Source organism: Doryrhamphus excisus, linkage group LG8 (genome assembly GCF_037039965.1).
Source record: "Doryrhamphus excisus strain RoL-2023G ecotype Guam linkage group LG8, RoL_Dexc_Guam_v1.1, whole genome shotgun sequence".
Classification (NCBI taxonomy): domain Eukaryota; kingdom Metazoa; phylum Chordata; class Actinopteri; order Syngnathiformes; family Syngnathidae; genus Doryrhamphus; species Doryrhamphus excisus.
In genome coordinates this window covers 14,944,868-14,958,446 of record NC_136364.1, presented here as the reverse complement: position 1 = coordinate 14,958,446, position 13,579 = coordinate 14,944,868, and the positions used below count along the sequence as shown (strand labels likewise).

The 13,579-nt window shown below is 40.4% G+C and overlaps 1 protein-coding gene across 1 annotated transcript in view; it reads left to right on the top strand.

Annotated features, from left to right (window-relative positions):
• ecel1 (endothelin converting enzyme-like 1) overlaps positions 1 to 13,579 on the top strand; it is a 39,505-nt gene that overhangs the window by 9,772 nt on the left and 16,154 nt on the right. The window contains exons 4-8 of the mRNA XM_058080268.2: positions 911 to 979; positions 1,356 to 1,466; positions 2,594 to 2,686; positions 4,270 to 4,394; positions 12,515 to 12,737. Of these exons, the coding sequence (XP_057936251.2) occupies positions 911 to 979; positions 1,356 to 1,466; positions 2,594 to 2,686; positions 4,270 to 4,394; positions 12,515 to 12,737 (621 nt within the window). The remainder of the gene's footprint in view (positions 1 to 910; positions 980 to 1,355; positions 1,467 to 2,593; positions 2,687 to 4,269; positions 4,395 to 12,514; positions 12,738 to 13,579) is intronic.

The following is a 13,579-nucleotide window of genomic DNA, read 5'->3' as shown; positions in this document are numbered from 1 at the left end:
GGAAGAAGCAAAGCTTATTAAATCCTACCCCTCCATCTGCTAATTTTACAATCAATAACTGTTACATTTGTTCACTTCCTGCTTTCCTAATATAGTTTAAGTTTTTTTTTTGTCACGTACCGAAGTACGAGGTGACATGACCATCCAATGACATAATGGGTACCATAGTAAGTGTCAATATAGTGATATATATAGCACATCATGACTGGTTCAAGACTCTTCATCCTTGTATTTAGCAAACATCAACTGCTTGTATTGTTTCTTGAATTGGCTCATCGTTGTGCATTGTTTGAGTTCCTTACTCAATCCATTCCATAGTTTGATTCCACATACTGAAATGCTATGGCTTTTTAACGTAGTCCTAGCATATAGTAAGTGTTTCAAATTTGAAATCATATTTCTCCTCTCTTGTAGAGAGGCGGCTACAGTGTTGAAGAAGTTTGGGTTTTGAAACATTTGTCTAAAAACTTGTCTCGTTCTTTGGGTGTGTAAGCGGTTGGCAAAAACTGTAATTGTTTGCTAAACTTGCGTCTCATGAAGTCCACTATGGCCGACACAGTTCAGCACCACGGGGGCCTGACATTTTTTCTGACTTTCCTGAAAATATTGCTAAAATTGGGACATTTGCTTTAATGTATTTTATTGTACATATAGTCTTTGATGACAGTCCAGAGAAAATCAATCCCCCACTTAACTAAAAAAGCAATATTGTCATTTCCATCAAGAGTGCATGTGTCTATAATGTTTACATTTTGCATTGATTTTGCATAGCATTAATATTCATTAAGCTGCAAGGAGATCAAATAAATCTGATGATAATCAACTGGAGGATGATTTAATAGCTGGTAAATATTGGCACTATTTTTGATCATCATATTAAATATTAAAATGTGTGTGTGTGTGTGTAAAGATTGATCAGGAGGGACTAACGCTGCCCGAGAGGAGCCTCTACTTGGGTGAGGATGAGGACAGTGTGAAGGTAAAAAAAACCTTCCAGTTCATTGTGACCATCCATCATCACCTTTTTTCTTCCTGCACTTCCGCCCTTCTACTTTCACTTCCTGTTTTACTATGATCATTTTTAACCCCGTTTCTTTCATCAACCCTTCCTGCATCTGTCACTGCCACTGAGTTCCCCCACTTGTCCTTTCCCCATTTCTTCCCTCGCTGCCCCGCCTCTGGTTCCCACTTCCATTCCTCCACCCTCACTCGTCTGAATCCATCCATGAATCCACCTGTTTTCTCCCACGGTGCTTTAGTTGTGCTGTCTACCTCGCCGCATCATCCTGTCACCAGCTGTTATGATGATGATGATGCTATTTGTCGTCATTAGTGCTGTCGGTTGTTCTTCTCAGATCTTGGCGGCATACAAGGCCCTGATGGAGCGTTTGCTGAGCATGCTGGGAGCTCACAACGCTACACAAAAGTCCAAGGAGATTATACAGCTGGAGACCCGTCTTGCCAATGTGAGCTGATTTTGTGTGCGGGCGTTTATGTGCAAGCGTACTGTATGTGTCCAAACGTTTCTTGTTTATCATGTTTGTTTGTTTGTGTTACAACATTTCCTATTATGACGTTCGTGGACGAGTACGTACGTATACTCTCCCGTAAATAATTAATACTGTACAAAACAGTAACATGCAGTGAGGTTTGTGGCTGACTTGACACCGACTCCTTTGGCTTTGGACTTCTTTTTAATACAGATTGCTTATTAAGAGGATAATCTTAAAAAAAAAACTGACGAAAGAACTGAAAAACATTTGTGCTCTACCTTGTATCTGTATATGAAGTACATGCAGCCTACAAACATACTTTGTTGTAAAAGTCTGACCACCTATTGGTGAGTTTGGGTATATAATGTAATATAATAATGCCAGTCAAATATAAAGTATTTATATATTCAATGCCGTTGAGAAAGAAAAAAAACAAAAACAAAAAGCTTTCTGGACGTCATGGCAAGCACCTTCCAAGTTCCACACATTGAGTATGAAGTGGTACTAAAAGTGCCAAGACAGTACACTGACTGGGAAAAGTCATGGTATAATAAATTATTCTACAACATTATATTATAGGCGACATGCTGACAAACTGGCAGGCGCCAAGAGCCAACTGAGGCGGGGACTGCACACTAAGCCGAGAAGCCACACTCATGGTGGCCTCACCTTCGGTTTCTTTCCTGTATATGATCAGGAAAATTCAGCAAAGGAAATATTAAAAACGAATGCAATCATACCGCAAATACACTTATAATACACTTCAATTGACAAATAGTATAGATTTTATGTTATTATTAGTTTGTGTACTTTTTTATATCATGGCCTCAACCGCAATGCGTCAAAGAAAAGGAAAGTAAAAAGTGAAGTGAAATTAGACATCGTAAAATGCTAAGGAAGTAAAGAAATCAACATTGACTGCAGGCATTAAGGACTATCATCAAGGATAAAGGTGGTATCGAACATGAACAGATCTACTCCTATGGAATAGACAGTGATGGCTGAGCAGCTTAGTGGTCTCATTATTGACACTGTAGAGTCGGCGTCATAGGATGTCGGCAGACTGAGGACCTCCTGTATTGAATTCAATCTCTTTCCAGATCACTGTGTCAGAATATGATGACCAAAGAAAGGACGTCAGTACGATGTATAACCGCATTACACTCAGGCAACTGCAGCGCATCGCTCCTGGTGTGAGTACTAAACACACATACATGTACAAGGCCCGAGTAAATCACAAGTGTCCACTATGCAGGACTTAGGATTGAGGCACGAATGTAAGAAGAAGGGATATAAGAAGACATTGTAGGGTGTTAGGCTTGATGGCAGGCAGAAGAGGAAAGGTAAATTGGATTTGGAGCAAGAAGGAGGAGGAGGCTGTACCCTAGAGCAGCGAGAATGCTGACAGACATCCTCAAGATGTTCTATGGTTAAAGGGAGACACATGAGGGAAGAAACTCCTCAGATAAAATGCCCGATTTCCCATTTCCAGACAAAAAAAAAAAGAGATTAAGAAAACACACAGTGAGACTGTGTGAAAGTGAATATGTGCTATCTATAAAATGGGGCCAAAGACGCAGAAATTGAAGCAGAAAAACAGAACATTAAGACGCGCTGTATGGTTCTGAATTAATTTGGCCGCCAATTGGATCTGTGGGTGAAATGCGGATAGATTCAGGATGCAAATCTCGTTTACACGCTGCGCAATTAAGAAGCTTTACTAAATGATTCTTCAAAATCGAAGCTCTGAACCTAATTTCATCTCTGGTTTTGATCCTTTTTTGTGATATTCTTGAAGTCTATTTGCGTCACTTTTGATTTCATTTCAGTAGCAAAAATATAAATGAGAATTACTGAGAATGTACAGTGTATGTAGAATATTGCTAACATTTTATTACTAGGCATAAGGCCTTGTGTTAGCACCTTACCTAGCATCAAGTAAAACATAATTGCAATTGTGTTGCTTTTGTTATGTTAAGTTCCTTGCAGTCGTCTTGAATGACGTACTACTGTAAGCTACAGTACTGCAATACTTGTTTTCATTGTTTTGATTTGTTTTGACGATGAAAATTTTTCAAATTTTACACACACCTGAACGCAATTTTCCCTTTCTATTTCCCCACTCCACCCGGAAGACTGCGATCCCATGAATGGTCAATGTAAAGTACCTCATGAATGCTGCGGCCATATTTAATGACCCTTGATTGCATTCCGCTCAGTTCTTCTGAATCCCGGTTGCTGATAAGACAAAACTGAGGTGGAAACCTTAAATGCAGAGCTTGAGGGCCATAAAATCATCATATGTGGAGGAAGATGAGTGAGTTGGCGGAACGTCATCGTCAGTGGAACAGGGCGAACCACGGTAGAACTAAAAAAAAAAAAGTGGTTGGCGGCACAAATGTAAATTTTTTGTGAGCATTTTTGTAGATTTTTATTAATTTTAGATGGATATAAGTGCAGCAAATCATTTAAAGGTAGTTTTTACGACAGTGGTTTTCAAACTGTGGGGCATCCCTCTAGGGAGGGCCTGGCGTTATGACGGCGGGGCGTAGGGCTACCATGAGCATATTCCAATATTAGTAATAATACAGTTTTGATGTTACTATTTCAAAAGGTTGGAGCTTGAAAATGGTAATAGATAAAGGCATCTCCAGGAAAACGTATGGTACTTTGTTGTAAAAGTCTGATCATCTCCTGATGAGCCTGGATATATACACATATACACATATAGTTTGATGGGTTCAATGACGATTTCTGATTGAATGTCTTACCACAGCTTCACTGGAAACGCCTGCTGGATAGAATTTTCCATGACAACTTCTCTGAAGACGAAGAGATTGTGGTGCTCGCGACCGATTACATCCAAAAAGTGTCTGACATCATCAAGACCACATCGAAAAGGTAAAGAATAAGCACATAGGCAGGAGAGTTGGTGGATTTTGTTCTAAAATCCAAACATTAATGTGAACATCTGAAGCTTTGTACACGTTTGAGTGTTGTCCTTTTATTTGGAAATTTCATGAGGATTTCGGGGAGCATTTTAGGTGCTTTTGTGTGTGTGTAGTTATCCACATATGAGCATTTTAGTTGGCCATCAGTTCCTGTTGAATTAACTTCCAGTTCTACAGCAGCTGATTATTATTGATCGACCCACACTGTTCTTGCACACAAAAGCACACACACATTGTTCTTTCCCCTTCTTGCTCTTGACAGGCTCCAGGGCTATACCACGTCAGTAATGTGTGTTAGAGCCACTGACAGCTCGCCAATAGTCACTGCGCTCTACACGACAACACTCAAGCTGCACGCATGGCTGACTGACTGCATGACTGGAGGGTGTATTACTTTCTTGTCATTAATGTGGAAGACTGGATGGATGTCATACTCCTACGTACATGCATACTGTCAGTCGAACTTTACATCCAGAAGAAAACTACAAGAGTATGATGCAGTAAGCCAGGATCCATAAAACTGTATGGGAAAGATGAAAACGATTGCATTAATAAGTCATCCATTTCCATTTAGGACGGACAGTGACTTTGCTTTTCCTGAGGCGAATTATTCATTATCATTGCAAGCAGATTTGCACTTTCTCATGAGTAGGGTTGGGTATTGTTTTCACATTATCCGATTCCGATGCCAATTCCGTACTTTTGAAATGGTGCCAGTGCTCAAACGGTGCGGGAAACATTAATTCATTCATTCATTTTCTACCGCTTTTTCCTCACGAGGGTCACAGGGGGTGCTGGAGCCTATCCCAGCTGTCTTCGGGCGAGAGGCGGGGTACACCCTGAACTGGTCACCAGCCAATCACAGGGCACATATAGACAAACAACCATTCACACTCACATTCATACCTATGGACAATTTTGGAGTCGCCAATTAACCTAGCATGTTTTTGGAATGTGGGAGGAAACCAGAGTACCCGGAGAAAACCCACGCATGCACGGGGAGAACATGCAAACTCCACACAGAGATGGCCGAGGGTGGAGGTGCGGGAAACAGTACTTTAAAAATGGGACCAAAGAAAGTTGGGAGATTGAGCACTTTATTGAAGACATTTAAGAAACATTATTAAATTCGAGAAATAAAGTAAGAAATAACTAAGACATAGCTAAGTAATAATAAGTAATAACAATAATAGTAACAATCCCTCCTTCAAAAAAGTAAAAGTGATCCGTTTCATTCGTCATTATTTGGTTTTTGCCTGGTCTTTTGGAACAAGTTAATACCGAAAGGTCATTTTTGTCTCACGGTGTCATTTTGAAAATAACATTAAATATATCCCGCATTAAACAATAATACAGATCAGGTTTAGGGAATATGTGGGAACTTTTTCCCATTGATGTTTGTGATGTTGGAATCACAATCTCTGTCGTACTTCTTACCAAATGCATTTGAAAGAGCCGAGTTCTTGGCTATCATCAACCATGTCTTTATGGACATTGCTTTGTGCACTGCGGCAGAAAGGGGCCTTACCCAAACTGTATAAGTTGGAAGCTTAGAATTGGAGCCATGAAGCCATGACAGACATCACCAGGATATTAGTTTTCAAAGTTGGACAGAGCGGATATTTTCGACTCCACTTCTTCTGTTGACTCCATTTTTTTTAAACGGGTCACACGAATGGAAGGAAAACACTGAACCTAATTTATTATTTTATTTACAGCCGGTCCTCTGGTTACCAATGAGTTCCGTTGCTAATGCCTGCTCATACCTAAATTAATCACCACGCTGTACCCAGAACACACTAAGGATGTCAACTACAGTAATAATGGTAATGGTAATGGTTTTATTTCATTTGAACATGCATCAGATTACAATTGAATGCATCACATAATCAGTTCACAGTTCCGCATGTCCAAAAGGAGTAGGAAGAAACAAAGCTTATTAAATCCTACTCCTCCATCTGGTACTTTTACAATCAGTAACTGTTACATTTGTTCACTTCCTGCTTTCCTAATATAATTTAAGTTTTTTTTCATTTTATTTTTGTCACGTACTGAAGTACGAGGTGATATGACTTATACATAATGCAACAGTAATATGTTGCTGTTATAGGAGCAGATCCTTAACATGCTCAAGGATATTGTAGTCATGCATTGTGTCAAATAGTTTTGTGATTTCTGATCGGCTGAGTCCTAACTGTGTGCATGTTCAAGGAAGACAGCAATAAAGAATTTGTCGCCCGCCTTGCCCGTGCTGGCCACCTAGCCAATTTTGCACGTAAGTGCTTGTATGTGGGGATGTAAACCTCCCGCCCCCTTTAGTGCCACCTAGTTGTGTATCATTCAAGCATGAGTACCATGCAGGTCCTGCACGAAGACACTGATACTGAATGACCCCCGCCTCAAATCCCCAAATGTGTCTCCCACCCTACTATTTGAGACATAGTGTAAATCTACTCTACAGTAACCACACCTCTGTTTCATTCTACTCCACCCAGTTTTCCCCTTTAAGTTTCTACAGCCCGCTCTATACTCTATACTCTATACGGTCTCCAGCCACTGCGGTGACCGCAGCCAATCCCATTAGCCAGATGAGCAAGCCTCCAATGAAGGGGAAAGCATAATGACAACACCAGAATCTCTCTCACACATATTTCTCCCCACTGCTCCCATGCCGTCTGCTCCTTCTGTTCATCATCACTCTCAAGAGTGTGTGAGGGTGGGATGATGGTGTGTTATTTTTCAATTGTTGCTGTGCAATTTAAGGGCAGTCCAAGCTAAGGGTGGGACAGTATTGCATTGTCTCACTCATGTTGACTCTGTCTTTGTGCGTTTTTTTTTTTTTTTTTAACCATGTCTGTGTCGGCCGCTACAGCTAGTCTCGCTTTGATAATACTCTCAGTCTAGTTTTAATGTCATTTTCGGTTTCATGGTGCTTTAGCACTCTTTTGCACAACTCTACAGACGTGCTGCACAAAGATACTTTGTCCCAAAACACCCACATTATGTCTTTTTTATTTGTGATTGCAGTTGCAGAGCTTATGTGAACAAATCTTCCCATCTGAAATTATTATTAACATATTTCATTGCACAAGAAGTGTCTTTGCACTTTCAGATGGAAAATGCACTGCAGGTGAAGTATGGAGGCTCTCAATCTCCCCCATTACCCTTCAGGGTCATTACCTATGCTAATGGGAGGACAGTGTCTTTTCATCTCACTAACTAGCCTCATTAAAATCCATTTAGCTAATGAGCTCGCACTTCTTTGCTGATGAAGACCAACCGGTTGATCTAAACATTCTGCTGTAACTCCATTACTGCAAATGGACATGCTAACACATGCATGGGATCGTATAGAAACAAGTCTAAACCCCTTAGGGGATTTAAAGTACAGATAACATGTTTCGGGGAAAAACCCAGAGAGTGAGAGGATAACACTATTGGTCTTTGAGATATGAGATATGATAAACATGAAGCAGTTTGAGGTTTTCTATGCAGAGTTTGTCTGTCTAAGGATACTGACAGAACAAGCACTGCAGCTTGGGGTGGAAGACGAAAGAGGGACTGACCGTGGAGTCCAGCAACTTCCAAAACAAGGAAACTACTTGTGCACCAAGATCGTAAACCACATGGAAACTATAAATATGGAAGTTACCAAGCAATGCTTTGGCTGAGGGAATTTTAGCAATGGGAACAGAGTGTAACTCTCTCAGTGATTCAATAACAAATAATATGTCCCCCCCCATTATCCCAAAACATGAGATGGGTAGGATACTCTTATCCTTCCGAGATGCTGTTTCAGAGCAAAGGATTTGAGATCAGACTTGGTGTTCTTGGCGCCAGAATTGTAGGGCAAAGTGAAAGTGAATCAGCTAAAATACAGAGACCAGGAGTTTAACCTCTTGTCAGACTTAAGGTATTCTATGTTTTGGTGTCCGTCCATATCTGAAAAGGCCAGGTGGCCTCAATAGCCAGTGTTTCCACTCCTCCAAAGCTACTTTGACTGCCAACAGTTTGCGATCACCAATGTCGTAATTGCATTCTGCAGATAAGAAAGGAAAGCGCAAGGATGCAATATACCGTCCTTGACATGAATCTGAAAACACCATCAGACGTATCAATCTCTACCACAAACTGCTGACTTGAGTGAGGGATGGGAAGCGCAGTGGTGAAACTCTTCTTGAGCTGAGTAAAGATGTGATAAATTTGGAAGTCCAAAACAGTACAACCGGTGGTGGTAATCGACTTGGTTTTGGCATGACTAAAAATAGGAGAAAGGTCATTGCACTAAACCGGAACCCGGCCTAAGTCGACCATCTCACATTGCTGTTGATTGGCGGTGAGCTTGGGACTGTGGACAGACAGAATCTTCCATCCACCGCCTTCACTACCAAAGGATGCTGAATGCGGACTAATCAGATTACCATAGTCCACAAATACTGGTACTATGGTAGAATAATGTAAAACTGGAACAGTGGCTCGCCAATCTGTATCCATGACCACCTGACCTAGCGATCTTGATGTGACAGTTCAGCTGAGGATCTGTTGGTAGCAATGGGTCTTGCTTCCTCGCTGTCACGCAGATACATGTCAATCCAAACTGCCAGAGCGAAAGGTCATTCAAACATTCTGGGAGATCCAGCACCATCATTTACTCCCTGATATTGTTAGAAAGTGCCAGAGAAAAAGGCCTCAAGTAAAGCAGGGGTGTTCCAGTCACTTTCTGCCACAAGAGTGCCAAATTCCATGGCGTAATTGTGTACCCGGTGTTTCCCTGCCGTAGCTTGGGGAGAGAGTAGCTGCTTCTCTGCCATGCAGATGGCATTGAAACACCGACTACCGGGTTTTGAAAAAACTGTTACTGTTCTTGGGACACATGGCGGAACAAACTAAAATTTCCAATATTTGGTGTTGGCCATGTGATCCAAGATGGCTGATCAAACAAGCAATTCTGGGAGGTGTCCATCCACATCTTTAGTCAGCTCATATATTCAATATTTATTGGATTAAACAGTGTAACAGGTAAAATATAGCCGATCAACCGACAACCAACCAACCAACCGAGAACCTAGGCAAAGTTTTTGTTGAGAACTCTGTCCTATGAAAACTGGGTTTGAGTCTGAGAAATGTAAACTATATGTTGAAAATTTACCAATGATTAAATATAAATTCCGCATTCCAACAGCACTCCAGATAGCTTTCCTTTGTAACACAGTCTGTATTTATTATGACACTTTGCGGCTCCACCACACCTTCCTTTACCTTCTGCCATCAATTAAATTCACAACGCAAGTGCTTTGTTGGCAGGGCCCTCAGGGTGCTATTGCCAAGTCTCTTCTGATTCCAAATATGTCATATACAGGGAAAATGAATTGGGGAGGAAGCAACAACAACATGCCTTGAGTCTCAGATAGATCTTCACAATGGGAGACGGGAGTGTTTGTCCCCCGTAGCACATTGAGTGAATGCACCCAGCAGAGAAGGGCACAAGAGCAAACCAACATTCTGTCGTCTGTCATCCGAAAGAGATGAGACACAATTTGAATGCATAATTGAATGATCCTCTTTTACCACCTCTTTTTCCACAAATTCTCAACTTGTCATTTCATTAGTCCAAAGAAACGCTAACTAATCACTGCATTAGGTACATCTAAATTGAATGTACGAGAACTGTAGCAAAGATTTATCCTGCTTGATGGCCTATCAGAGAGGTAGTGTTTTATTTCATAATACAGTCATTCAGTCATGCAGTTAATTAGTTCCAGGCCCAACCGCGATAAGTACACACAAGTAGGAATCAATGGAAAATGTCATAGTCGGAGCATAGACAACCTGTTTATGATCTTCTAATGACGTATTTACCATTAAATAGAGCCCTGTATAGATGAAATAACACCACCTTTACACTCCTATTATTCTTTGTTTGCACTACATTGGGCAACACAGAGCATGCTACCAAGCTAACTAGTTAGCTTCTTCAAGGTAACATTACAGACACTTAGGGACCAGGATAGTACATATGACTTGTCTTTCAATTGTGTATTTTTTGACAAATACAGTAATAGACCATAGACAACAATGATATATTTATGTATTTATTTTTAACGCAATAGAGGGAGGGAGTGATGTTTAAACCGCAAAGAGGTGAGGGATGACTGTAGTTGTTTGTACACACAAATAGGAATCAATGGAAAATGTCATAGTCAGAGAATAGACAACCTGTCTATTATCTTCTAATGATGTATTTACCATTAAATAGAGCCCTGTATAGATGAAATAACACCACTATAGTCACCTTTACACTCCTATTATTCTTTATTTACACTACATTGTGTAACACAGAGTATGTGCAGGCTAACATTAACATGCTACCAAGCTAACTATGTAGTTAGCTTCTTCAAGGTAACATTACTGACACCTAGGGACCAGGATACTACATATAACTTGTCTTTCAATTGTGTATTTTTTTGACAAATACAGTAATAGACCATAGTCAACCATCAGAAAACAAACATTTATTTATGTATTTATTTTTAACACAATAGAGGGGAGTGATGTTTGAACCGCAAAGAGGTGAGAGATGACTGTAGTTGTTTGTACACACAAGTAGGAATCAATGGAAAATGTCATAGTCGTCATAGATCTTCTAATGACGTATTTACCATTAAATAGAGTCCTGTGTAGATGAAATAACACCACTATAGTCACCTTTACACTCCTATTATTCTTTCTTTACACTACATTGGGCAACACAGAGTATGTGCAGGCTAACATTAGCATGCTACCCAGCTAACTATGTAGTTAGCTTTTTCAAGGTAACATTACTGACACCTAGGGACCACAACAATCATTTATTTATGTATTTATTTTTAACGCAATAGAGGGAGGGAGTGATATTTGAACCGCAAAGAGGTGAGGAATGGCTGTAGTTGTTTGTGTTTCTAATATTTTTGTCTTTTATTTAGTGAAATAGTGGCACTATTTCTCAGTATGTGCGTGAATGAGTGCTCAAGTATGGCGCCTGTGTTCATGACTTTGATGGGTTAGCAGGGATCAAATTTCATGTCATGTATGAATTAACACAATGAGAGGAAAACGTAGAAGTTTCAGGCTCCGACTCTCTTTCCTGAAAGTGTCCGAACCATTTTTTTTTTGAGCATATCACAGTGAGTCTGACACCAATTACTCTCTGCACCGTCCCCTCTGTCCACCCCAGGCTGTACTGGACCTGACCACTCTCCATTTGTTCGTAGTCACTGTCTTCTTTCGTTTTTCCTTTCTCACTTCTCAGACGTTAGTAAGTTAAGATACAATTAGAGTTCACGAAAAGATTGCTTCTTCTTTTTGCCTTCAACAATGTAAATCTTTTAACAACCTTGTTATAAACTGATTTTCCAATGCTTTTTTTATGGTTAGTTTTCTGCTTGCTTCAAACTATCCATTTATTTTCTGTCAGAACGTCTATTTTTGACACACAGCCCGTCCCCCCCCATCCTTGCAGAAAAGCCTTGATATTGACGTCCCCCCTTTCGATCTAAGCTCAAGATTTGCAAAAGAGGCCGTTGAACCTGTTAAACCAGGTTTAATCCCTAAATATGTCTCACAAACTTATAAAATACATTTAAAGTATAAAATGTATAGGTACTCACCACTAACGGATGACAATGTCATATGATCCCAGAACAGATGGAATCGGAGTCACGGTGTAGCCAGTCACAGCATGCAACTATGGTCAAGGACGAAGACTAAAATCAGAAATGAGAAAAAACATTAATCGTGAAACATAAAGACGTAAATGTGCAAAAATTGTTAGTTCAAAAAGTTCTTTTTGAACTAACATTTTTGAACTCTGAAACTTTATTATGTTCCTGATTTAAATGTTCTTTAGGGTATTCCTAGTATATCTTACAAAAGACCAATAAGAAGCACATAGGCACTCATCAAGAGTATTTCAGAATTTTAAACAGCACATATTATAGTGTTACATCCTAAAGATGTCTAAGGTAGGGCAGGGAGAAATTTCTATTCCTATATTCCTTCCTATTTGTGGATTTCTTGTATCTTCTGATCCAGGGTTCTCCATAACTACATGTTGTGGCGCATTGTGGCAGCGCTAAGTGAGCATCTGTCCACCGCCTTCAGAAGCACCATTCATGAGTTTTCTCGGGAAATTGATGGCACTGAGCAGCAGCTGGAACTTGGCAGACTGTGTCTCACACAGGCCAACAAACACTTTGGCATGGCCCTGGGAGCTCTCTTTGTACAGGAACACTTCTCCTCACAGAGCAAGGCAAAGGTAGGAATGGATGACTATCATATGAATGCATGGACCCATGAATGCATGCCTTTCACTGGCTTTTTTCATACAATAACAATGTATGAAATGAAGTTACCATCTACTGGCTGTAACAATGGAATGTGATCATTGTAACAAACGTTCTTCCATGGGAACAGAACAACTAAATTGACTTGGGCCTTGAGTGTTATTGCATGTTGTAAGAGAAAAGAAAACAATCATTCATCATCAATCCAAGCTGGTTATAGTACTTTTAACAACTTTTACCTGGTATATCAGAAGTATTGCAACAGTGAGGCTTGACTGGAAATGTTTGGGTTTGACAACAGAAGATGGTTGTGTGACCAGACAGCAACATTTCAGAGGGTTGCGGGGGTGCTGGAGCCTATCCCAGCTGTCTTCGGGCGAGAGGCGGCGTACACCCTGGACTGGTCGCCAGCCAATCACAGGGCACATATAGACAGACATATATACAAACATATAGACAAACAACCATTCACACTCACATTCATACCGATTTGGAGTCGCTAAGAAACAGGAGTACCCGGCGAAAACCCACGCATGCACGGGGAGAACATGCAAACTCCACACAGAGATGGCCGAGGGTGGAATTGAACCCTGGTCTCCTACACGACCACAACCACACGACCGCCGTGCAGCCAAAGTTAAGTATTTCTACATTAAAAATGTTACATTAAAAATCTTATTTATAGAAAAAAATACATTTGAGACGTTTACATGAAGAAATGTTCACAATGAGGGTCACCGCTTATCATTGGGTCGCAGCCAAAGCAGTTGAAAATCACAGTTATTGAACACATTATAACTTATAATAATTTATT